The sequence below is a fragment of the Cricetulus griseus genome, chromosome 2 (assembly GCF_003668045.3).
Source record: "Cricetulus griseus strain 17A/GY chromosome 2, alternate assembly CriGri-PICRH-1.0, whole genome shotgun sequence".
Classification (NCBI taxonomy): domain Eukaryota; kingdom Metazoa; phylum Chordata; class Mammalia; order Rodentia; family Cricetidae; genus Cricetulus; species Cricetulus griseus.
Window position 1 is genome coordinate 162,078,908 of NC_048595.1, and position 24,813 is coordinate 162,103,720.

Below are 24,813 nucleotides of genomic sequence, written 5' to 3' on the forward strand. Positions count from 1 at the left end.
GCCAATAAACATATTAACAGACACATAATTTGAAAGCACTCTGAATGCAGAGAGCAGGTTTGTGGATGTGTCATAAAGGAAACCCACCTGTTTGAAAATGTCAACCATAGCCACATATTTGCATCCAAATTTAATTGATTGCTTGGCTACCCATAAATGGGGATGCCAGCCAGAAACAAGAGCTTATTGTTGTTGTTTTTCTGGGGTTTTAATTCAGGGCCTTGTCTATGCCAGGTAGGTGCTCCACCACTGAGCTATGTCACCAGCTGATAATCTGGTTTCTTCTAAGAGCTTTTCTTCTCATCATAAAGTTAATAAGTGCCATACAGTATAGAAAACAACAACAACAAAAACAGTAATGGCCTCAAGATTCTAAACACCTGGGGATAATAGTAGTATGGCTATAATCCCCCCCCCCAGCAACTGTATGCAATTAACTTTATTTTTTTTGTCATCACGTTTTTTTTTAATTTTTTTTCTCTCCATTTTTTATTTAAATTGAAACAAGATTATTTTACATGTCAATCCCAGTTCCCTCTGCCTCTCTTCCTCCCCTGCATGGATCCTTTGCTTTTGCACTGTTAAAACAAACCACAGCCACAGCTGGGGAGAGCAGCACTGAACCTAACACTCACAGGTGCATTCTTTAGGGAAGTTGCTTTACCTTTCAAAGGCCAGTTGCTTCTTTTTTAAAAAAAAATTTATAGCAATATTGGGGATTGAACTTAAGGTCTCTCATGCTATGAGCTCTACTTTTTTGCCTTTTGTTTGTTTAACTTTTTGAGACAAGATCCTGCTAAGTTGCCCAGGTTGGCCTTGAACTTGTTCTGCAGCATAGACAGCTCTTGATCTTGGGATCCTAAGTAACTGAGATTACAGGTTATGCCACTAGAATTCACTCTGACTGATCATTTTCAAGACAGGAATGGTATCAACTATACTGAGTCAGTGTGAGGACAAACTTTAAAAATTAATTAGAAACTTTATTTTGCAAATGTTAAAGGAATTTCAGCAATGCTATTGTTAGTGATACCAACAACCTATGCCAAAATCTGATGTCTCCCTAGCCTTTCAGATGTGAATAATTTAACCTCTCTTGCAAAAGAAGCAACATTTCTATACCAAAATTCTGCCAGCATCATGGGAAGCCCACAATTCTCCACAGGCTTCTGGCTGTGTTTAGTCAAGATCCCTAGGGATTCAAGTGTGTCTGTGAGTGGCTGACAGCTGGGAATGCTCCTACCTGTCCCAAGATCTCAATGCATGAAGTGAAGAACTGCCTCGTAGGAGGGTGGCGCTGGGTCTCATCGCTGACATAGTCCACAACAGTAAAGAAGAGGCTGATGCCAATTTTCTGCGCCCCAGGCGTCGGCTGCAACTTATACGAATTCACTAAGGCCCTGTGGGAAAATCCGAGCACAGGATTTGTCTACAATGAATAATCCATATTCTCAAATATCTCTGTGCTTTCCTCACTCCTCAGGCAACATTTGTAAGAGTCTTCAGAACCCTATGCAAATAACACTTTAAAATACTACATGTGGTAAATGTGCATCTATTAATTACCCAAAAATTCCCTTTTGGTACACAGTAATGATTTTATACATCCCTCTGGAGAATAAAAGTCAGTTGTTTCTATACTATGAGGACCAATTAACATCCTGGCACTTATCAAAGATTTTCATATATTATATGTAATTCAGAGTTACTTGATTTTTGTATTCCTTACATTTTTAAACACAAGAATGTGATCTCTTTACATTTTAAAATTCAAAATACACCAGGCACACAAGTGGCACAAGTATATATATGCAGGAAAAACTCTAACACACATAAAACAAATACATCTATAATTTCCCTAAGATTTTCTCCTAGTGTTCACTTCTTCTAGTACCTTCCCCGTGACAAACACACCAGCCCATGGCTAAACTGATCTAACCTTCCAAGCCCCACGCACAGGAGGATTCAATGCCCTTCACATTTCATCCCAGCTTGCTGAAGGGATCAGCAGTGGCTTGCCATGATATGGTGTCATCTTACAGTTCAAGGGTTGCCAGCCAGATGGGAAATACTTTGTTTGTGGCTTGTAAGTCATAGTCACTACAAGTAACAGAGATGGCTAGGTTCCAATAAAACCATTTATAAAAACATGGCTACTGAGATTGGACCCAAAGGCTCTAGTCTCCTGATTTGCATACTCAATGACTGGGATGGGGAGAAGAGGGGAAGTCCTATGGATGATTACTATCCACAGCAAAGCCAATTTGAAATGAGAGGTCTCAGAACTTACGTGATCAGGTTTTCTGCATGCACCGCAGCTTCTACAACGTTAAGTGCTGGGGGCTGAGCAGCTTCTGCTTGGAACTGCCTCACTTCTTTTTGCAGAATGTGAATCTGCTGGCTTATTGCATCATTCTTGTGCATGCCTTCAAACTAAGAAAAATTCAAGGGGTCAGCAGACGTGTTAAATGTAGTCCAGGCTGGCCTTATACTCATGGCAGACCTCCTGCCTCAGCCTCCCAAGTGCTAGGGTTAGAAGTATGATCTACCACACATAGCCCTCAACAGTCTTGTTTTCCCCCAAGACTTCTAGAACAGTTGTTTTATTATAAGCACACTGGCATATGATGAAGAGATTATTATAGTCAATAACACAATTTAACTCAGAACTTGATTGAATGTAAAATGAATGGGAAAATGTGTTTAAAAACTACTCAAGGATTATCCCAGCACTCAAGACATAAGCAGAAGGATCATGAGTTCAGAGTCAGCCTGTATTACACAGAGACCCTGGCTCTTAAAAAAAAAAAAAAAAAAAAAAAAAGTGAGGGTGAGGGGGAAAATGTAGCTCACAGTGATGAGATACTTGTCTAGTGTACGTAAGTCTCTAAATTCAATCCCCACCCTTAAGAGTTGGGGGAACTATTAAAGAACTCAGGGTTTGCTTAGTTAGGTTTTTTTTTATATAAGGAATTAAATTTAAATAGAGTTTTTCTTGTTCTGTGTGTGTTCAAGGTCATCCTTGACTATATAACAGGTTTAACAACACCATGCCGGTTTTGGGTTCTAGGGTTCCAGACAAGTGTTACAGATCTCAGCAAGGGTACCAGGAGTGAGCCAGGTGGAACTCTGGTAGGCAGTATCATCACCATCCTCCAGCACAAGGCGGCGTGCTCCTGGCACCTGTGCAAAGCTGCCACTGTCCGCACCCTGTAAACACAGCTCCTTCCCAGGAACCTCGCCTTTAGTGCCACCTCCCAAATAATCAGCAACAACCTGAACCATGACTTTGAACCAGCATACTCCTCACAGGCAGCCAGACACCAACATACACAAAGTTTCTACCACTGTGTAATAAGAATAAGATGGTATAAAGAATGCCAAGGATATCACTCCTTCATTCAGAGAGCAGGAGGGTTGGGCTGTTCACACCAAGCAATGCCAGGTCACTGAATAGAGAAAAAAGTACATCATCCATATGCCCATGGTATCATCAGCCCTGCATTCCCAAGACCTAGAGCAGCAGCAGCAGCAGCAGCAGCAGCAGCAGCAGCAGGCAAAAGCCTCCACAAAACATCCATGTTTGACTGTCTCTGAGACCAAGGCAGGCATAACAACAAGAAACAAGCCCTGGCTGGGCGGTGGTGGCGCACACCTTTAATCCCAGCACTCGGGAGGCAGAGGCAGGCGGATCTATGTGAGTTCGAGATCAGCCTGGTCTACAAGAGCTACTTCCAGGATGACCTCCAAAGCCACAGAGAAACCCTATCTCGAAAAACCAAAAAAAAAAAAAAAAAAAAAAAAAAGAAAAAGAAAAAGAAATAAGCCCTGAAGAGTTTTCAAATACAGGTCATCCCAGTAATAGATAAGGGTTTGACTTGGAACAATGCCAATACCACAGCAGCTTTGTCTTTCAGCTGAGGTTCTAAAGAAGCAGGGACAAGCCGGGTGGTGTTGACACATACCTTTAACCCAGCACTCAGGAGGCAGAGGCAAGCAGATCTCTATGAGTTCAAGACCAGCTTGCTCTACAGAGTGAGTTTCAGAACAGCTAGAGCTGTTACACAGAGAAACCCTCTCTCAACCCCCCCAAAAAGAAGATGAAGCATGGACAGGGGCCAGGCAAGGGCAGTCCCCAGACAGCAGGTTGTCTAAACAAGGACATAAGCTCAGCAACTACTACCAGAACTTTCCCTAAATGCTTAGGCACCTAGCACTTTCCTCTCCCCATCAGCTACACAAGCAGCCAGATTCCCAGGCAGAGATGTCAACACCAGAAGTGAATCTTCAGCCGACTCTGGCAGACTGAAGGGCCAGCTCCAGCAAAGGCCTTGGAGCCTGACAGGCTATTCAGACACCCTGAGCTGCAACTGATGGCCACAGGACCTTCTAGCTCACATGCAGAATGCGGTGAAGCCCAGTATCACAGGCTGCCCACCTCCCTCCAGCCTTCTCCGAGTGTAGGTACATCAGCGCCAAATGACACTCTGCTTGTCTCCCTTCTTGTCTTCCGAACTTGTAGGACTGGGCATTTTTCCTTTCTGAGCTGTTCCTTGAGGTCTGGCCTTTCCAACTTGGAGACTTTCCTCTCTTGCCCTCTGTCCTCAGATTTCTACCTGTGGCCTTGACAGATCGCCCTCACCTAGCTGTCCCTGGTGCCAGGAGCCCTTCCTCACTGTTACAAGGCTCTGCTGCCTGTACCCTCTGGTACCCCACACCACACAGAGGCCCCACTGCAGGGCTCCAGTCTCCCCACCCTGAGACTGCCTTCACTCCTCTACACCCCTCGTTTGGGAACATCTCTTTGCCTCTCTGTACTGTTCATTTCTTTTGTATTTTCTGTCCCTGTGGCAAGACTTGACCATCCGCTACATCCTGCCCAATCCTACTGCACTTCTGGCTTCCCAGAAGCCCCCTCATGGATAGTGGCACTGAGCCTATAGACTGTTGGCTGCCCTGCACTCCCAGGCTGGAGATCCCCCCCCCAGCATGCTGGGCTATAGTCAGGAAGTTTCCACTTCTCTACCCTGGCATCTTTTTCTTTTAATCTCTTGGTGGGTGATAGGCAAGCAGTACTGGGAAAGGAGGCTACTTTGAAGAGAAGATGATATCTCTTTAATATATTTTTGCAACTTTCCTAAAATAATATGGTGTGTGTGTGTGGCGGGGGGGGGGGGGGACCCAATCAATTGCATGACAAACAAAAACAACTGGCCAACTGATTAGTTCCTGGTAAGTTGGTCTGACTTTTAGTAAAGATGTGAAAAATGAGAATTTATGTTGCTTTTTGGGAAATCTATCAGAAGTCTACCCTTTAAACATTATGTCTTCCAAGCCTGAGGTAGTTGCTAACACGGCCTTTCTCTAACTGACAGTGGTTTTGTCTGTGCACTTCTGGTATTCTTTTTAGGATGTGGATAGATGCATAGGATATCCTAGACACAGAATGCACCACAAAGATAGATTTGAGGTTGATTTCTGGTTGGTGTCAGTGGCTTCTAACGAGAAGAATGCTGTGCCACAAGTGCTGATAGCAAAATGTCTTCAGGAAATGCTCCAAATTGGGCACCCTGGCCCAATTTCAAGGCCCCAACTGTTAAACCAGATGGTCACTGTAGAGGCACAGCCTATCTAACCACAAAGAAGAATATGCTGTGTTCTTTTTTAATGGTTATTGTTTTATTTGGCATGTGTGTATGTATATGGTATGTATGTACATATGTGTGTTCCCACGGTGAGTAAGTCACACAGACAGTATGTTGAGTGTCATCCTGTATCACGCTCCACTTCATACACTGAGACACGGTCTCTCACTTGAACCCAAAACTTGTCAATTGGCTAATCTTGCTATCCAGCTTGCCATGGGGCTGCCTCCCAAGCACTGAAAATCATGGCAGGCTGCCATATGTGCCTTGTGTTAACATATGTGCTGGGGATCTGAACTCTGGTCCTCATGAGTGCACAGCAAATGCTTTATCAACAGAGCCATCTTCCCACCCCAAATGTATTCTTTTATTCTAGATTTCACATCTGTGTGCCCCACACAGAACATTACTTCAGCAGTGGAGAATAAAATTATAAGCAACCCAACTGTGAAGAGAGTGATGCCTCTGAAGATTTTTATAATCTGTCACATGACATGAATGAAAAAAACCCTACAAACAAGGGAAGTCTGAAACCTATGAACATCCCCTTGCTATCAGCCCTTGAGCATAGTATTACTCGAGATTACAGAGTTTTAAAAGCACATCTCCTTCAAAAGCCTCTTTATCACCAGTGAAAAGATCACTGTGAATGGAACTTCTGTTGGCGACCATGTGCAAGAGAAACTGACACTGGTTCAGCCCAACCAGGTCACTGACAGAGGACATGCACTTAGCTAGCTGAAAGCTGTGTATGCTATCATCCAGCCTGACATCCAAAACAGGAACAGATATTCAACACTTGGCCACTTGAGTGCTACAGTGGGCAACCAATATTTCTATTAAATTAGAATTAAATAAGATGGTGGATTAAAGTAAATAAACTGAGAAACACACACACACACACACGCACGCACGCACGCACGCACGCACGCACGCACGCACGCTCGGTGTTGGAGTTGAGGAAGGACAGGTGGCCAGAAATGAAAAGCTTTCAGACAACTATCAGGAGCTGTGACAGAAGAGTACAGTGCAGTCAGAACAGGGAACAAGGGCAGTGACATGGAAGGACCCTAGGACAGGCCACTGTGAAGGTTGCACTTCTGTAAGCATAGCTGAGAACGCAGAAAGGAGCAGAGCATTTGGAAGGCAGAGTTTTAAATCCTTCATTCTCTCTGTTTTCTTCACTCACCTAAACTGTCTCTTGATATGCAGTACCCAGTAGTCTTCAGCCACCACAGCACAATTATATACCCTATGTGAATAATGTAAATATAACTATCAACCTACTTAAATGAGGACCTTATAAATGCTACATTCAAAGACCTGATAAATGCTACATTCAAAGTCTTGAGGGATAATGGTCCTGTCCGTCTCACACAGTGCATCTCTAAGCATACAGTTTTTTTTTAATATCACAATAACTTTGTTGTATCAGACTCACCAATGTGGCATAAGTCCTCACACTTTCCCACCACTGCTGAAATAGCCCTTCCCTTACTAAGAACAGATATTAGAAGGGCTGGAAGACTCCAGCTCCTACAGCAAGGAGCTGAAGAAAATAGATCAAAGCAGCACATGGAACCCCTCCATTTGAGTCATTTCAATGAGACAAAGAAGAGGTTGGACAAAGCATATCCTTTCACAAGGTTTACAAAATGGAAGACCCTTGGTAGGTCTTTCCACCTTTTATCTCTAGGAATGGAAAAATTGTTCACTTGAGAATAAATCAGTCCTGGGTCCAGCAAACATGCCCTACAATACCAACTACAACAAAAAGAACCCATTTATAAATCACTCCATTTCCTCAGGGCATAGCACTGAACAATGGAAGGCTGTTGCTGAGACTGGAGACCACAGAAGAAACATGTTTCACTTCTCATAAAACACATTCAGCTTCTGTGTACTCCAAATAAGTTAAACAAGTTCAAAGACTTGCAGACAGCTGGAAATATCCAGAAAATTTTTATTAAGTAAGAAAATGAGGTAATATGAAATTTTTATAAATGAACCATTAAAAATTATATTTGTAAAATTGACTATAAAATGATTTTTCCATGAAGCTAATGTTTAGAAACTGATCCAGAACCAAATGTTCAATTACGATCTTGAATTCTATAATGACACAGACTCAGACAGAAAGCAATATATGTGTTCATTTAAAGTGAGGTCTTACTATCACTAGTAACACCCTCGGAACACAGTGCTCATCTTTAAAAAGGAGAGTTGAAGCAGTTAAAAGGAATCGGGTGGCCTGACAATATTGAATGTGCAAAGCACAGGTCCTGAATGGGGTGGGTATGAGGACTGGAGATGTAGGTCAGTGATAAAGTACTTGCCCATGTTCAATCCTCAGCAACATAAAATTAAATAAAACAACACTGAAAGTTAACTTTTGATGGATGCATGCTGATTTCTAAATGAATGATGTAGCTGTGATACTTGTAAAGTCTGTTAATAAACATAAACCTGTTTCTCTAATTCACCCTCATTCTGTAGAAGTTAAGTGAGATACTGTAAGCAAAGTGCCTCCAAGAACTCCAGTGTATACAAGGGACATAAAGGACCCTAGCAGGTAGGAAAAGGCAGTGGTATCATAAATGCAATATCCCTTCTGCTCATCAAGAATGAGTACCAGGGAGAAACCTGTATTCAACCGAGGCTTGTACCCTAAGCATTAAGATGCTTAAGTGGACCAAAAAGTAGCCATGAGGAAAGAATGGCTATGTGTATTAAGAAAACATTTCAATGCCCATATCACTCATAGCCAAATACCACCCACAAATTTCCTGAAAACAGCTTCCTACAAACACATCCATGACCATGAAGCACTGACAATACAAACACAAATAAGACAATGTCACTGACCTCATGTGACTCAAAACCTACCAACAGCCATAGAACTAATGACAACACACAGCATCATTAACATACTCCTGACAAGTGGTAAGCCAGCGGCTTTCACCGATTTATTCCAGATATCTACCATGTGCTGGAAGATGCCCTAGACAATCTAGATAGATGATATTCCCACAGAATTCTGTCTGGCAGGGAAAAAAGATCTAATGTCTACAACACATTATGTACAAGCTGCCATGAAAGGAAGGGCTTGTCAGTCTGGTCAGAAAAGACTTCTCAAATGCAACTTGCAACAATGAATGTGAAGGCTAAAGAAGGAGCATGGAGGACAGAAGCAGCAGAGTCATGGGGAACAGTGTGATCACATCACATGTGTATCCGAGAGTGAATAAAGTCTAAGTGGCTTAAAAACAGACTGTTTGAGAAGTGGTTGAGAGTTTTCAAACGGGATCTCTCACTCTGTGAAAAGATCAAGAGTGGCTATGGAGGGCTGTGGACACTGGAGAGTCACTGTGGGTTTAAAGCCTGGAAATGTGGTCAGAACTGAGACTAGAGAGATGAATGTTGAAAGAATGGAATGATAGAGAGAGGGCTGCAGGCAGGAGGCCTGGCATGACAGCTCAGGGGGACATGTGGTGGGCTGCTGGAAGGCAGTAGTAATAAAAACAAAGAGAAGGAAATCACTTTAAATCAGTTCTTCAGGCCAAGCCAATATATCTGGAAAGGAACAAGATGGGCAGTGTGGCGTGGGGTGGAGTGAGGGGAAGAAATGACAACAAGGCTGGAGTTTCATCTTGGAGACCAGGTAGAAGGACTGTAGAAAGAACAGGTTTGGAGGGTAAAAATGAGATTAGTGAGGGACCTGGGAAGTGATCTCCAAGTAGGCAGGTAGACATCTAGATGTGGAAATGGGAAGAGAATGCTTGAGTAGGCTCATCAATATGCCCAAACTTCATGGCTGTGGGTTTCCATTGTATTCTACCTTGTTCTCAGCTGTTAATGAGTACACAAGAACAATAATTTTATCTTCAATTCCTTAAAATATCAGCCAGCAAGTACTATGCAGAGACAATTAGGAACAGTTACATAATTATCAAGATAAATTATTTTCAAGTCTTAGACTACACAGTTATTTGCTACCTGCATGCTTTAATTCCCCTGGCATGTCTGCATTGTCAAGCAGATTTGCCACTGGTGACAACAGGCTGACACAGGAGCCCTGAGGTAAATTCTGGGTTTTCCCAAACTCAACTATAGTCATGGCACTGGTGTGCAACCAGCAGAAAACTAAAACTAGCTTTAAGAGAACTGGAGTATTTCTAATGAAGTTATGGCCATAGGCAGCAACTTATCCAAATTCTTAAAATGAACACCTTTGCCCCTTGCCCTTTCTTGTATGTGTTTTCCCCACAATCTCCCCTCTTCTCTTCACTCTTGAAACAAGTTCTTGTTACATAGCTCAGGTTAGCCTCAAACCCTCGTGCTCCTGCCCCAGCCTCTCCAGTGCTGGGATTATAGACATGTGCCACTGCACCTGGCCTCTCCTGAAGCCCACCCTTCTTTATCCGAGTGAACTCTCTTGCTCTCTTTTATTAAAATATTAGCAACTACCATTCTTTTGAGAAAAGAAGGCACAAGTACTTAGGTGAATCTATGTGTAGAATCTATCATCTCTCTGACTTCCCCTCAGTGGAAAGTTACTTTGAAGGTATTTTTAGAAGGGATTATTTTTCATCTCAAAACAAACAAAACACCAAGTTACAAAAGAAATTTCAATTCAGGGGTTCAGATATAAAACACTTGATCTCCTTTTCTGGAAAGAAAGAGATAAGTCACTGTTGGCTCAGGGCTAAAGTCTGCTCTTCCTGGTGCTATTATCCACTGCCAGCCCCTGGGAGTTCACAGGCCAGGACAAGAGACCTGTTCCTTTCACTCCAGCACTCAGAAGGTGGAGGTGGATCTCTGTGAGTCTGAGGCCAGCCTGATCTACAGAGTAAGTTCCAGGAGAGCCACAGCTATATAGTGAGACCATGTCTCAAAAAAAAAAAAAAAAAAAAAAAAAAAAAAAAAAAAAAAAAAACCCAGCTTAGTAATAAAAAAAAAATCTCCCTTTTTTTAATGACCAGCTACATCTCAACTTCCTATTCTGTCAAACTCTCCCCTAGGCTAAGGGCTTTTCTCCCAGCTTCACAACTCCAGCACATGACCCTTCTTAAATGCCTCTAACTGATCTTATAGCATTAGTAATTTACGGGAAATTCACTGACAGAAAACTAACTTTTGGAAGACTTTTTGGAGTCAGACATGCTCAACACAAGGTGATAACATAAGCTGAAGTTATATTAACTTACAAGTCAATCCTTTAACATTAGATGCATTCAACAGAAACAGAAAAATCTGAAATAAACTTCAAGGGATTGGAAAATACAGAAGTCTAACAGGTTATTTTAGAAAAGATATTTTAGAGGAAGCAGTGCTCCATAGAAGCAATAGGGAATAAACTAGTACAGTTAAATGTGGATTTGAAAAGGAAGGGAAAGATTTCTAAAAGACAATCAAGGATGGGCAAAAAAATGACCCGACTTCTCAAAGCTAACAAAAAAGTATTATTATGCAAATGTAGTCAGGCAGCAGCCATGCCTATCTCCAAATGTCCCTTCTCCAGATGAATTCATCTACAGAGGGGAGAGGGTACACCCCACTATATGGAAAACGAAAATCATAAAGAAAGTTATATAAAATGTTTAAAAAGTCTGGTATGAAGTAAGTACTACACAGGCTAGCTTAGGCTCAGTTTCCATTCTGAACTAACAAAATCTCAGAACCAACTTCTGTCTATAACGAGATGACAGGCAGTTGATATGTTGAATATGATTGCAACATATCTCATTTACCTCTTGGCAAGCTCCGAACCCCATACTCAGTAGCTACCTGCTGCCCACACCACCAGCTTCAGCCCTGTGATCACTTACAACTTCCTCATGTGAATAAACTGTGACCACTATTCCCCAGAACACATGAAACTGATCTAGCTCTGGGCCTAGATAGCAGCACAGAAATCCATTCCATTATTTCTTCTAACTGTACCCAAAATGCTATCATCAAAATCCTAGGAGGAACAATTTAAGCATCTGGGAACCTTCCAAATGATTTTCCTCTTTTAGGAATTCCTCACTGCATGTCTTCTTGCAGGCCACACCTGTCACAGAATGTGTTCTGGAGCTCCATTTGCACAAAATTAAGTCATTCTGTTAGCTGTGGGAAATTGAGGACAACTTATTTTGCTCTGTGTATTTTCATTCTCCCAAAAACTCTAAAAATGTTTTGGGACACAGGACACATGTTCTTGTTTGGATCTTTCTCAGAAAAATGGCAATATAAGGGACTCAACAAAAATTCTCTAAATTACGAAGAAATTAACAACCTCACCTGAACTGTTACAACTGCCGCTCCTTGGCACTTCTTACCACCACTGCCTCTGCACTCCAAATGCAGGGTGGTCTGCTCTTCTCGGTTAACATACTGTTTGGGCATTGTCTCCAACAGCTCACCATCCAAGGCAACCTGCTGAGACTCCCGGAGAGCTGCAGTTCTGAAAAGCAACCCCATGTGGGAAAACAAAGTTAAGGAAGGTTATATAAAAAGTGATCAAAGGGTTGGGGCTGGAGGATAGCTCAGCACTCAAAAGTACTGGCTGATCTTCCAAAGGACTTAGGTGCAATATTCAGCATCAACACCCAGCATCCATATGGCAGCTCACAACCTTCTCTAACTTCTGGTTCAATACCCCATGGGGGGGAGGGCACGACATGACATAGCATATCAATAATATGTTAGCAAACAAATATTCATATATACATGAGTATGTATATATACAAACATCAAATGCCTGAATCAAATGTATCCAAAGAAAAACTGTCAATAAAAGAAATGATTCACAGGGGATTTGTAAAACTAAGCTTGTTTGTTGTCAATAAAACCTTCTTGCCCATATATATGCCTCAAGAGTGCAACTGAGAACCAAACCTTAAACAGTTCATTATTCTGAATGTACTAGTAAACTCCAAACAAATGACTTCCCTACTCCTTGACCAAGTATCTGTGTCAATCTTCTAAAAAAAGAAGGCGGAGAGCAAAGCAATGATACAAGAATGTAAACTTCATGCCCCCAGCCCTTCTAACACTGTCTTTCCAATATCAGGCAGTTTTCTGAGAGAAATCATAAAATGTCTCAGCCAGAACTACTGACCTCAGAACAATCCCACAGGAAAAAGGTGAGATTGACAGTGTGACAATACCACATAATATGACATTTAAAAACTTGTCACAGAGACTAGAGAGATGGCTCAGTAAGAGCATTTATTGTACTTCCACAGCACCCAAGTTTGCCTCCCAACACCCATTTCAGGTTGCTCATAGCTGTTACTCCTCAAGGCCTCCTGGTCTTACCTGGCACGCTGCTGCAACAGGTTCAGGTCTGTGCACATCAGCTGGGTGGTATCCTTCTGACTCAACAGCACAGCTGAGGAGATGAGAGGCACGGGAGGTCTGACCAGATGCAGAACAAGGGGAGGTTGGGGAGCCTCGTGCTTCCGTAAGTTACTCAGAACCCTTTCTTTTGCTGAAAGGAAGGCCATATGTACTCAGCAATGGTACCAAGGGGTGGTGATGCACAGAAGAGACACAAAGTCCTGCTCTGTTACTCTGATATCATTTTCAGAATAGTTCCTTAGGCAAAGGGAGCCTAACTGGATGGTTAAATGTGTGATTCTTTCAAGTGTAAGTTCCCACAAGCCTAATAATAGACTTTGAGGAGCTAGGAGATTGGGAGCATGGCTGAAGAGATGGATCAGTCTATCAACTGCTGGTTATGCAAACATTAGGACCTGATTCCAACACCAAGAATCTACATACAAAAGAAAAGACTAGGCCCAGTGACTGGCATCTGTAATCCCAGGGATGGCAAGACACAGCTGGATCCCTGGGACTTGCTGGCCAACCAGACTAGCCTATTCAATGAGCTCCAGGCCAAGAAGAGACTTGTCTGAAAAAGCAAGGTGCATAAAGACTTGCATTCAGGATTGACTCCTGCCTCTACATGCCATGTATGGGCACTAACACACACATGCACCTATACAAATATGCACTCTTGCCTCCTAGACACATACAGAATTTATAATCTAATGGTTAAAGAGCAAAGACTTAAAGTACTACTCTAGACAGTCTTGCATGACATGCTAGTTGAACTTAATGTTAGCATGTGCTGATCTAGCATCTGCGTAATGGATGGGATCCGTTCAGAGGTGTGTAGTTTAATACCACTATCCTGAGAAACTTCATAGAAATAGGTGAGAAGGGAATGGGCATTACAGAATAGAGTAGAAGAAAAATCTGAAATCCCATCAAGTTTTGAACAGGAAAGCTGGAAGTGTAAGGAATGAAAATGGTTTATAAAATCCTGTATAGCCTACACTTGCATAGTTAGATAATAAGTATGACTTACTCATAAAATGATTTACAGAGTCCAAATAAGCAGCAGTCCGGTGTTATGAAAGAAAAATGAAGGTGTTGGGACTGTACAGCTCTGCAGTGATCACACGGTTCGGACAGACTTATCAAATTGAAATATTTCTATTCCTAATACAAATTCCCACTTCCCTCTCTCTTCACCACACTACACACAAACCACCAACAGTAAGTGGGGAACTGAAGAACATGAAGACCAATGCTGTCACCTCCCAATTCCTTCACTTAGGCAGATGGAAGGGAAAGGACAAGGGAACTTCAAGTCAGTAAGTCATCAACAAAAACTTAAGGGATTGCTGTAAAAGTCCAGTTTTGTACCAGACATAACAGTGAATTTTCTATTCTTGTTGAAAAGTAAAACTAAAGTTAATAGCCATGATTTTCATAAAGACATTTGTATTATATGCACCCCAAACAGATGGAATTAGCATTCCAAAAGGTCAAGTGCAGCACTGAGCTTATAGCTTATATTTTAACTGAAACTATCAATCCTTGCACAGACTTGGCAAAGTTGGAAAGTGGTATACCATTTGATAAGATTTGTGACATTATAGGTTATGTATGATGTTAAGAGAAAAACTAGGGGCTCTTTCAAATCCACTATAACTTATCATGAAAGAAAAATCAAGGATAACAATTACTCATATACTAGTAGTATTAGTATTAGTATTAGTATTAGTATTAGTATTATCTGTCCTGGCTGGCCTGCAACTCACTATGTAGACCAGGCTAGCCTCAAACTCACAGAGATCCATCCATCTGTCCCTGCCTCCCAAATGCTGGGGCTAAAGGCTAAAACCTCCACACCCAGCCAAGAGAATTTTTTAAACAAAAGAGAAAAAAATAAGCCAGTCAGTAATGGGGCACACTTTTAATCCCAGCACTCAAGAGGCAGAGGCAGGCATCAGATCTCTGTGAGTTTGAGGCCAGCCTGGACTACAAAGTGAGTTCCAGTAAGTGCAGCCAGGACTACAACAGAGAAACCCTGTTTCAAAAAAAAAAAAATTAATTCAGGGTATATTTAGCTATAATCATCACTCGAACAAAACTGGTGGAAATACTGAAGTCTACAAAACAAATTTGAGAAAAAGAACATGGTATCACAAAAGCACTAGTCAAATCTTTCCTACAATTTCAAATATATATTCAATCATTTGGCAAATCATATTTATTATGTAATCATAATCTTATTTGAGAAAAACCTTCAACTTATCTAGAAACCCAAGCATTTTTTTTTTAATTTCAAACTGTAAAGATTGCTTAGAACCAAGAAACAGGGCACTGAGTGTAAGTGTGATCTCTATAGCCAGACACTGCCACTTCCCAGCTCTGTGAGCCATGAAGCCACCCATTGACCTTCCGCCCCAGGTTGCTTCAATGCTTAATGGGGACAGCCTGCACTGGGTTGCAGTGAGGACTGAGTTTACATAAATGAAAAAGAACTACAGATGGGCAGCAATAGAAGCACTGGCATTTCTAGAGCTAGCCTGGTGTTTCTCATTTAGCAAACATCCAGCAATAAGAAATAAATGTCTGTATGGACAAGCTGAGGGCAGATTTCATATCTTCCTCTGTATTTTCCATAGCACTTTCTTTATGTGCACATATAAGTTTTGCAATCACAAAAATATTTTTGGAGGAGAAACAAGGAAAGAAATGTTGGAATTTCAGAAAATGTTGATGCCATAAATGAAACTTCAGCAGATGAGTAGACTGAAGGAAGCCCAAAGAGTCCTTTTTCCCTCTTTACTCAATGAACAAATTGATTGGGGCAAAGCTGAAATAAAAGAGCATCCCTGCCTCTCCTTTTTATTACACTGTAATTGTAATGTTATCAACAATTGATAACTTTATTATATGTCATACATTCTAAAACTATATTCCATAATTAATGTTAAAGGTAAGCTCAGATACAATTTTCCATGTTTTAAAATTGGGCATATGCCAGCAACTCTGTGGGTTAAATGGCTTTGAGGCCTGGTCTGGAGCACTAACTGATCATTTAATGCACTGTCTTTCTAGAAACATGAACTGTTAGGTAGTCCTAATACTGGGAGGGGGGGAACAGGAGGTCTCTCTGAGTTCCACCTGATCTACATAGCAAGTTCCAGGCCAGCCAGAGCTACATAGTAAGACCAGGTCTCAACAAACGGGGGGGGGGGGGGGGGGGGGGGGGGAGAATCAAATGCATTTCCATTCCATGGTGAGGGTTTCGGATACAGAATAAGAGTTTTAAAAGAAAAAAAAAATCAATTTCTGAATGCTAAATTTGCAAACATTTAAAGTTACACTTTAAAGAATAGTTTTGTAGTTAAAGTTCATTTTTAGAGCAATGCAAAAGAAGTGAACCATAAGGCCTGCTTTTCAGCTGCAGGCAGATGTGTGGCTGAGTCTGGGCCAAAGCAGAGTAACCAGAGAGTCTATAGGCACCTTCATGAAACAATTCTTTTACAGAGACTTCTCCTTCCAACTTACTGTAAGTGGCCAGCTTAATCTGGAGGTAGATGCCACTTAAAAACAGTGAGGCGGTAGGATAAGAGAACAGATGTGTTTGGAAGCTCTTGCGTCATTAGGCTGTCCTACTGCTCTGAGCCACCTGCCTCCAAACTTCCTTCATGAGGGGTGACTAACCACTACTCTGTGTGTGCCAATCAGGGCATGGGTTCTGTCCCTCAGTGGCCGACAAGTAAACATGGACCTTTTTCCTCAGTAACTTAGAACGTATTTGTTTGTTCTCTATAGATTTTGTTCAAGCGGGAACCTTTAACAAACAATTCTCATTGGAGAGATAAAATATGGAAACCTAAACCCTCAAAGGCTCTGACTCAAAGTTCCTGTCTTTCAAAGGGGTTGATGCTACAGGACTCACCCAGCAATGGATCCGTGAAATCGAGCTGTGCTGAGGAGCTACAGGACAGTGAATGCGACTCAAGCTTGGTCTCTGTCCACTGACCAACTGTCTCCTGGAACTCATGGTGTATGCGCTCCATATTCAAATACTCCATCCATAGGTCCTAGAGTGGAACCAAAGCACTTGAACTTTGGTAGATGAATCATATATTCACACATACAACTATGAATTTACCTCAGTGAACCTCTCAGTTTCCACTAAGATTCCAATAGTAGCATGAACTGCAAATGACCACCAACAAGCTTAACAGCAGTTATAAAACTTTTTGCTTATATGCCATGATTAGAAAATAAACTGCTCTATAGCACCACTACATGCATATTAACTGTAAATACACACACTACTAGGCTACTAAATTATGTGCATTATAAAACATATAAAGAAAACAGAACATTTTAAAAGTAAGTACAGGAGCTAGCCTGCAGCAGTTAAGAAAACATACTGCTCATGCAGAGGACCTGCGCTCAGTTTCCAGCACTCATGTTAGACAGCGCACAGCTGTCTGCAAATCCAGCTCTGGGGGAACCAAAACCTCTGGCCTCAGTGGGCACCTGCACGCAAATGCACATACCTTCCACAGACACACACAGAAACACACACACTGATACACAATTAAAAATGAATTTAAATTTAAAGTAATAAAATTAAATTTTAAAATGTTTTAAAAAAAATAAAGACACTGAAGTGGGGAATGACAGCTCATGCCTATAATCTCAGCTCTCAGGAGGCTAAGTAAGGCAAGAGGATTGCTGCAAATTCAAGGCCTCTGGTCTACATAGTGAGTGACAGTCCCCCTGAGCTACAGAGCAGGACAGTGAATGATTTAATGAATGATTAATTCATCTGGATTATATTAAATAAGATTAAATGAGCCACCTGGCATGGGGCTAGGAACTGAATTCGGGTTCTCTGCAAGAGCAGTCTGGGCTGCTAACCACTGAGCTATTTCTCTAGTCCATGAGGTTACCATTTTTAAAGCACCGTGTTTCTACTATTTGTAAAGGCTTGGGTAAAGATTTAGAATGCAGAGCACAAGGAAGAAATGAGTGAGGGACAGCACTCAACTCACCTTCCCTATTCCTCCAGCCATTTATTGCCAGCCTCATTTCTGAGCTTACACATTTTTTCTCAGGGTTGCTGCACCTTTAATCTGTTTCCTAATGTAAACCTTCTACCACCATTAAGCCCACTTTCTCTACCAGGCCCATTCCTGAATTCTCCATCTCTTATCTCGCTCCAGGCTGCCTCCTTAACAGAGCTCTCACTTGAAGGCTTTTCCTCTTCTCACATTCCTTTTCTTGGTAAATAGATCCTCCAGATAGCCCAAGTAGGGGTTGGGAGGACTAGACGCTCTTATGCATGTAATCAATTCAAATCCCCTCCTTCAGGGCTCAAGTGAGATTGCTCAGTGGGTAAGAGCACTAACAGCTTTTACAGTTTCCAGGACCTACATGAGGTAGCTCTCAACTGCCTCTAACTCCAGTTCCAAGGTATCTGATATCCTGTGACCTCCGAGGGCACCTGCACACGCGTGGCACTCTTAAACTCACTCAGACATAGACATACACACATACACACACACAAAATAATAAATAACTTTTTAAAATACTACTCCATTTACTTAACCATTGTCATAGTTCTCTAAAGGCTTCAGAATAAAACCCAAATTCTTTAGAAAAGTGTACGTGGCCCTTAATGGTTTCACCCTAGCTGACATCAGTGGTTCCACCTGTCCTGCTCAGCTGCTTCATCCTCGCCAACCATTGTGGACATGTCATGGTTTGGCATGAATTAGTCTTTTATCACTTAACACTGCCTCATGTCTTCCCTCCAAACTTCATCAAGCTCCCACTAGTCCTTCAGAGCATGGCTCACAAGTTACCCCTCCACGCTGGGTCTCAATGACTTCACAGAGCACCACTGGCATTTTATGACTAGTCTTGACACAGATGTGATCATTGCACGTTAGCTCTCCCACTTGACAGGCAGGAACTAAATCAGATTTCTTTTAGTATCTTTGGCATTAATAACCTGGCACTCAATAAATACTGGTATAAGAAAGAGAAGAATAAAGGGAGCAAAGAAAGACAAATACACCTACTGGAGATGAAATTCTATATACGGTATGGAAACAGACAGGTTTAAGAAACCAAATGAAAGTCCCCCATGTGTTAGAAGCTACAAAACCATATCTAGTATAGGATATGGTCAGCAGGCGCCAGAATTCAGGCCCTAGATAAAAAGACCCCCCCACCCACCCCGAAAGGCCTTCTTTCCTATTTTTCTGCCTCCTCCCAGGCTAGCTTCAGAAACTTGAAGAAAGCTGGGACTAGAAGTTAGGGCTGAAAAAGAATCAAAGACATGCATGTGTGCCAGAAAGAAACCTTATTATGACACACAGGGAGTAGAATCAAGTGGCTCCAGAAGGACAGTCAGAGCTAGACACTGACAAGGAAGCCTCTCCACCCTCTCCCGAGCTGACCTATGACCTATGCTACAGATGGACCTAAAATTCATTCCTGTGCTTCTGATGTAGAGATGGCTGCGTAAGTGTTCAGTTGGTCACAACTCAAATAAGTGAGAGCCCACTCAGACAAAGGCTATGTTCCTCAGGTCACAAAAGGCCCTAGAACAAGCTTTGGGCCTTCAGGTGAGGCCATTACCGATTCATATATACAGTGACAAAGCCCACCAAAATGACTGTGTGTGACCACCATTCTGTATCAGTAAGCAGTTTTACTACCTGGCGATGACTACGGTCAGTTCAACTTACATTTAGAAATGAAAAAAAAAAAAACTTATTGCCATGGTTTTACCTGCTGATTCTGCATCACTTTTGCTAGCCTGTGAGTATCATAATGCTTCGGTAAAGAAGGAATATAGGTATCTCCTTTTTGAAAATTTTCATCTTCTAGCCATAATATAAATACATTGAAGAGCCTAAAAGATAAAAACACAATTACATAAAATGTAAAAAGATGTGTAGTCAAATGAAGTTTCTTATATTACTAAGAACTCAGGTACCATCATGTGAGAGTAAAGAAATGTGTCTAGCAGCCACTGATTCTCCTAAGAAACTTGCATCGGGAGACCTCAGACACCATTGAAACAGGCTCCAGCTTATGTAAAAGATCTGCAAGGGGCTCTGAGAGCCCTGCTATGGATGAAGAAGCAAATACAGACATGATAGGAGGAGTGCTTATACCACAGCCCTGTGATCTGAACTCAGAGCTTTGCTATCCTGATCCAGTCAGACACAGCCACTTGGAAAATACCAAAAGCTAGTTTCTATCCAACTGCAAGCACTTGCCAGACTAATAGCAATGGCCAGTCCTGTCTCAAGGAAACAATAAATAAAACTGTGGATCTGTGTACCTTGCTCTCATTAAAAAAGGGATATTTTTAAAAGCCAGGCTTACAAAGTATGTCTTTATTTTTAAATATATTTTAACAGTTTGTTTATGTTTTGCTTTTCAAAAGAACAGAGTCATCTATCAGCTAAGGCCACTGGTATCCAAGGCATTGTTTGAAAAACAGCATGGGAAAGTGGCTGGCAGACACAGATGACCAAAGGAGGTAGTGGAAAACTACCTCCTTTACAAGCAGGACAGTGTGTCAAGGAAGAGAACTATAGACAAGGCTGGTGCAAGCATAGATTTCTCTTCCAGCTCCCGACTCGGGAAGATGGTGCTTTCTAAACTATCACAGAGGGAACTAAAGAGAGGGAGTATCAAAGACCTAAAATGTTCCAAGAAAAAAACCTTCTAGTAAAATTGGTTAAAAATAAAAGGGACCCGGGTGAAAGTCCTTTAACCACTCAAGATAAGGACTGAGAGCCCCAGGTCAAAGCAAGCCTGAGACCTGGCTTTCCTCACTCACCCAGGTGTTCTGCAATTGAGGACGATGCCTAGCAGCCATGTTTATGAGGTCTTGCTCCAAGAAAACCATTTGGACTAAGTTAAATGTGCAGGCATAAACCACATTAACCAACTGTGGCTTGATCTGAAGTTCCAAACACTTAGGGACAGGCCAATCTGTGCCTAAACTGATAAGCCCCTGGACACTGTCAAGGACCTCAGAGATAAAGAACCCTGCCTTGGTCATCTCTTCACTTTAACAGATATTTAAAAGGTTCTGGTAGTTAAATGCCTGCTATGATCAATTTGTTTTGGCTTACTTCTATTTTCACATAAGAGAGAGAAGGGTACCAGCCCTCTGGGTTATTACTCAACAAAGCTACATCCAAACAGCTGACTTACTTCTCATGAGAAACATCTCCAGGTACGAATCAGTGTCAAAGCCACCTCCCAAATACAATAACAATTTCAGAGTAACATGTGTCTGTGCCACAAATAGCAGCAGACAGCACCTTACCTCACTAGCTCCCTGTGCAGTTCTGGAGAAGTCAGGTAACCATGGGCACCAGCCTGCCGCTCTGCTGTTCCTTCACTGCCCTCTGCTGGAACACGGAGAGCCTTGCTTGCAGCATAGTGGAAGTCAGCCACCTCAGTCAGGCGTCTTTTCATGTCTTTCAACAAATTGATATGCGAGGGACTTTGAAAAAACCTTCTTCCAATACAACCATCTACAGGTAACCTTAGAAAGAATAAGGAGATCCTATAACCTTTGAGCAGAAAATGTTCTAAGTGGCATAAGAGTGGTCAATTAGCAAGTCACCTTGCTATACCTCCAAATCTATTCTGATGATCCAGACAGTGTATACAGAGCTCCTCTTAGCTGAGTCCATTCCCATGGATCTAATTACCTATAGTCAACCATGGTACAAACAGAAAGTTCCAGAAATGAGCAATATGCGCTTAGTTTTATTTTTTATTCCATTTAGTGTGTGCATGTGTGTGTGCATGTGTGTGTCTAAGTACAAGTGCACACATTCCATGTCATTAGTGTAAAAGCCAAAGGAAAGCTTTTAGGAGTTGGCCTTTCTCCTTCCACTGTGAGTTTCTGGGATCAAACACGGGTTATCAGGCTTGCACGGCAGGCACTGCTACCACTGAGCCACTTTGCCAGCCCTAGCAATGTATGTTTTAATCAACTTTTATTATAGAATACTATTACACTGAGCTTTCTTTGGCAGCACATATATTAAACTAGTATACAGTTGTAATTGTTTATTGAATTACTAGATATGCTGTTTATCTCTTACTATGCCTAATTTATAAACTGAACTTTATCATAAGTTTGTATGCAGAGTACATAGAGTTTGGTACCAACTGAGGCATCAGACATCCACAAGGCATCTTGGAATGTGTCCCTAGAGGTAAGAGAAAACTACCACAGGAAAGTGGCCTTGAAAATAATGAAATACTACAAAGTCAGGGTGTCAGTCTCTTTGTGAAGAACTCAAAATCTAACAGAAAGCAGAGGGAACCAAATGTCCACCTCTTTCTTTGTTTCAAAGGAATGAAGGAAGGGTGTGGAGCTGGGAACTAACTAGGAGCTGGAGAGCAATGTTTGGTACCAGTGGACAGTCTGGGCAGGTCAGATTACCTTGCTATTCAGTAGAACTATACAATATCCCCATGCACAGCCAAGGCTACACTCATATATGATTACTCATTACAAGCCTCCCTTGCAGGCTTCAGGGAGGTACATATGTATCCTCAGTTTAGAGCATCTTTTCTCCCTATGCACCTCCATAGGTTCTCTGCTGAGCCTTGCCCAGTTCCCAAGTGCTGTCTTAGACATGTTAGGAATAGATGAGGATAAAGAGAAGTTGCCACAAGATACCCCAAACTCCATTAAGATCAAGTCTAATAAGTACTGAACACAGAGAGAATCCTAACTGTGACCCTAATTCATACTCTACAGCATGCTGACTCAGAAGTAGGCCAACAGGAACTTACTACACTACTGGGTACCATACCCATATTGTGGTCCTGGGCGATGAAGATAGAGGAGGAAGAACTTCTGCCAGATGAGTGGCAGAAGAGGATGGTCAGAAGGTGTGGCCAGAGCCTGGTGGGCCCAGCGATAGATCATCATCCTCTGTAGGGATGGGACGATGGGCAGCTTCAGCTGGGCCTGGGCTTTCTAAAAGAGAACTGAGTGTTAGCAATCTCCAAATGAGCACAATAAAACACTGTGCTCTAAAGTTAAACAGTCTGCTTTCACTTCAGTAAGAATAAGTCATTAAAGCATTTTCCAAGCCCACTAGCTGACAGTTTAACCTCTTTGGCAGCAAGACATGAGACCCAGTTCTCTACTGTGAAGATATGTCAAAGACCCCAGAATCAAAATCCACCTCAAGAGTCACCTAAAGCACAGGGACAGAGCTCAGCTGAGAGTATTTGCTCAGATGTTGGAGGCTCTGCGCTCAATCCCAGCACTGTAGGGAACTGAGTCGTACAAGCAGGAGAATCAGAACTCCAAAGGTCATCTTCAACTACAACTACATCGTAAATCAGAGAACAGCCTGGAAATACCTGAGACCCTGTCTCAAACAAACAGAAAAAAAATTCTAAAACTAACCTCATGTACATTTCTGAAATTCCTTTGTATATAAATTATACTATCTCCCAGTCATGACATGACCCTGGCATTCTTGAACCCACATCAGTTATAAATGCACACAATTTGTATAACATTGGGTCCAAAAACACCCTATCATGGAGGAAGGAGAGGCTCAGAAGGCCCATCCTTCCCTGTGGATGAAGGGGAGAGAAGGAGAAACCTGGTTGTGGGGGTGTTTTTTAATTCACTGGCAAGGCACCCATGTTCCTGTAAGTAAACCTAATTAAACTCATTGGATCACAGGGAGAAAAAGGGTTGCTAAACAGAAATGAACCAGTTGGGAAGTAGAAGGGTCAGCAAGAGAGGAAGAAGAGAGTCAAGGAAGGAATATTACCAAAATATAGTATAGTTATAGATGAGATGTCCATTATGATCACTAGTGTATGCTAACAAAAACTTAAATAAAATTTTAACTTCATAGAGCAAAGCAGTCAAATGTTAGAGAAACCAAAAATGAATTTTATCAATCTTGAAAAATCTAGATTCTTTTTCATTTTCAAGACAGGGTTACTCTATGTAATAGCCCCAGCTGTCCAGGAACTCACTCTGTAGACCAGTCTAGTCTCAAACTCATAGAAATCCACCTGCCTCTGCCTCCTGGGTGCTGGGATTAAAGGAGTGGGCAACCACTGCCTTGCTGAAAATCTGCATTTTTATAGAGCTTTTAGCAACTGAAGATTCCGTAACAGGCTCTGAAACCTGAAAGCAAAGCCTCCACTATGGTCCATAGTAGACCTCTAGTCTGAAGCCTTAGCCCAGCCTATTTCACATACTGGAGTTTTTCAAAGAAGTTCCTCTTTCCAACCCAGGCTCAGAGACTCAAAATTTCTGAAGTGAGCACCAGAAATCTGGTTTTTAACAAGTTTTAACAAGGGATTTGGGATGTACTTGGGACACAAGGACAACCACTTCACAGCAACAGCAATCCCCTGAATCCAGACTAGGAAGACACTCCTCCATGTCAGGGTGGGGACTCAGACAAGTCACACAGCCTTGGATTCCACAAGATTTCAGATGATAAATGGAGGAGTTAACAGGCTGCAGTGAACAGCTCTGCCAAGAGTGTAAACCACCTCCTGCAACTCAAATGCAGAAGCATATTACTGTACCTTTAGAGCTTGGTCAGGGGTGAAAGCATTTATAACCAACTCCCCTTCGACAACTCTCCGGAGCTGAGAGTCCTCTTCAAAGATGGATTCCATGTTCAGCACAGTCCACACAAACCAAACCTATAGAACCAAGCAAAAGGGAAGGAAAGAGGCCACTAATCCCAATTGATAGACATATCAAGCTCACAGGTTTAAATCTTCTTAGGGCTGGAGGTATGATATGCTCAGTGTACAG

At 42.0% G+C, this 24,813-nt stretch overlaps 1 protein-coding gene across 3 annotated transcripts in view; it reads right to left on the minus strand.

Moving 5' to 3' along the window:
- Epg5 (ectopic P-granules autophagy protein 5 homolog) overlaps positions 1-24,813 on the minus strand; it is an 84,344-nt gene that overhangs the window by 21,732 nt on the left and 37,799 nt on the right. For all 3 annotated transcript variants that reach the window (XM_035440045.1, XM_027397955.2, XM_027397954.2), the window contains 9 exons: positions 24,579-24,698; positions 22,823-22,989; positions 21,313-21,534; positions 19,755-19,878; positions 16,897-17,041; positions 12,951-13,122; positions 11,931-12,093; positions 2,291-2,433; positions 1,244-1,400 (listed from right to left, as the gene is read on the minus strand). In XM_035440045.1, coding sequence (XP_035295936.1) covers positions 1,244-1,400; positions 2,291-2,433; positions 11,931-12,093; positions 12,951-13,122; positions 16,897-17,041; positions 19,755-19,878; positions 21,313-21,534; positions 22,823-22,989; positions 24,579-24,698 — 1,413 coding nt within the window. The remainder of the gene's footprint in view (positions 1-1,243; positions 1,401-2,290; positions 2,434-11,930; positions 12,094-12,950; positions 13,123-16,896; positions 17,042-19,754; positions 19,879-21,312; positions 21,535-22,822; positions 22,990-24,578; positions 24,699-24,813) is intronic.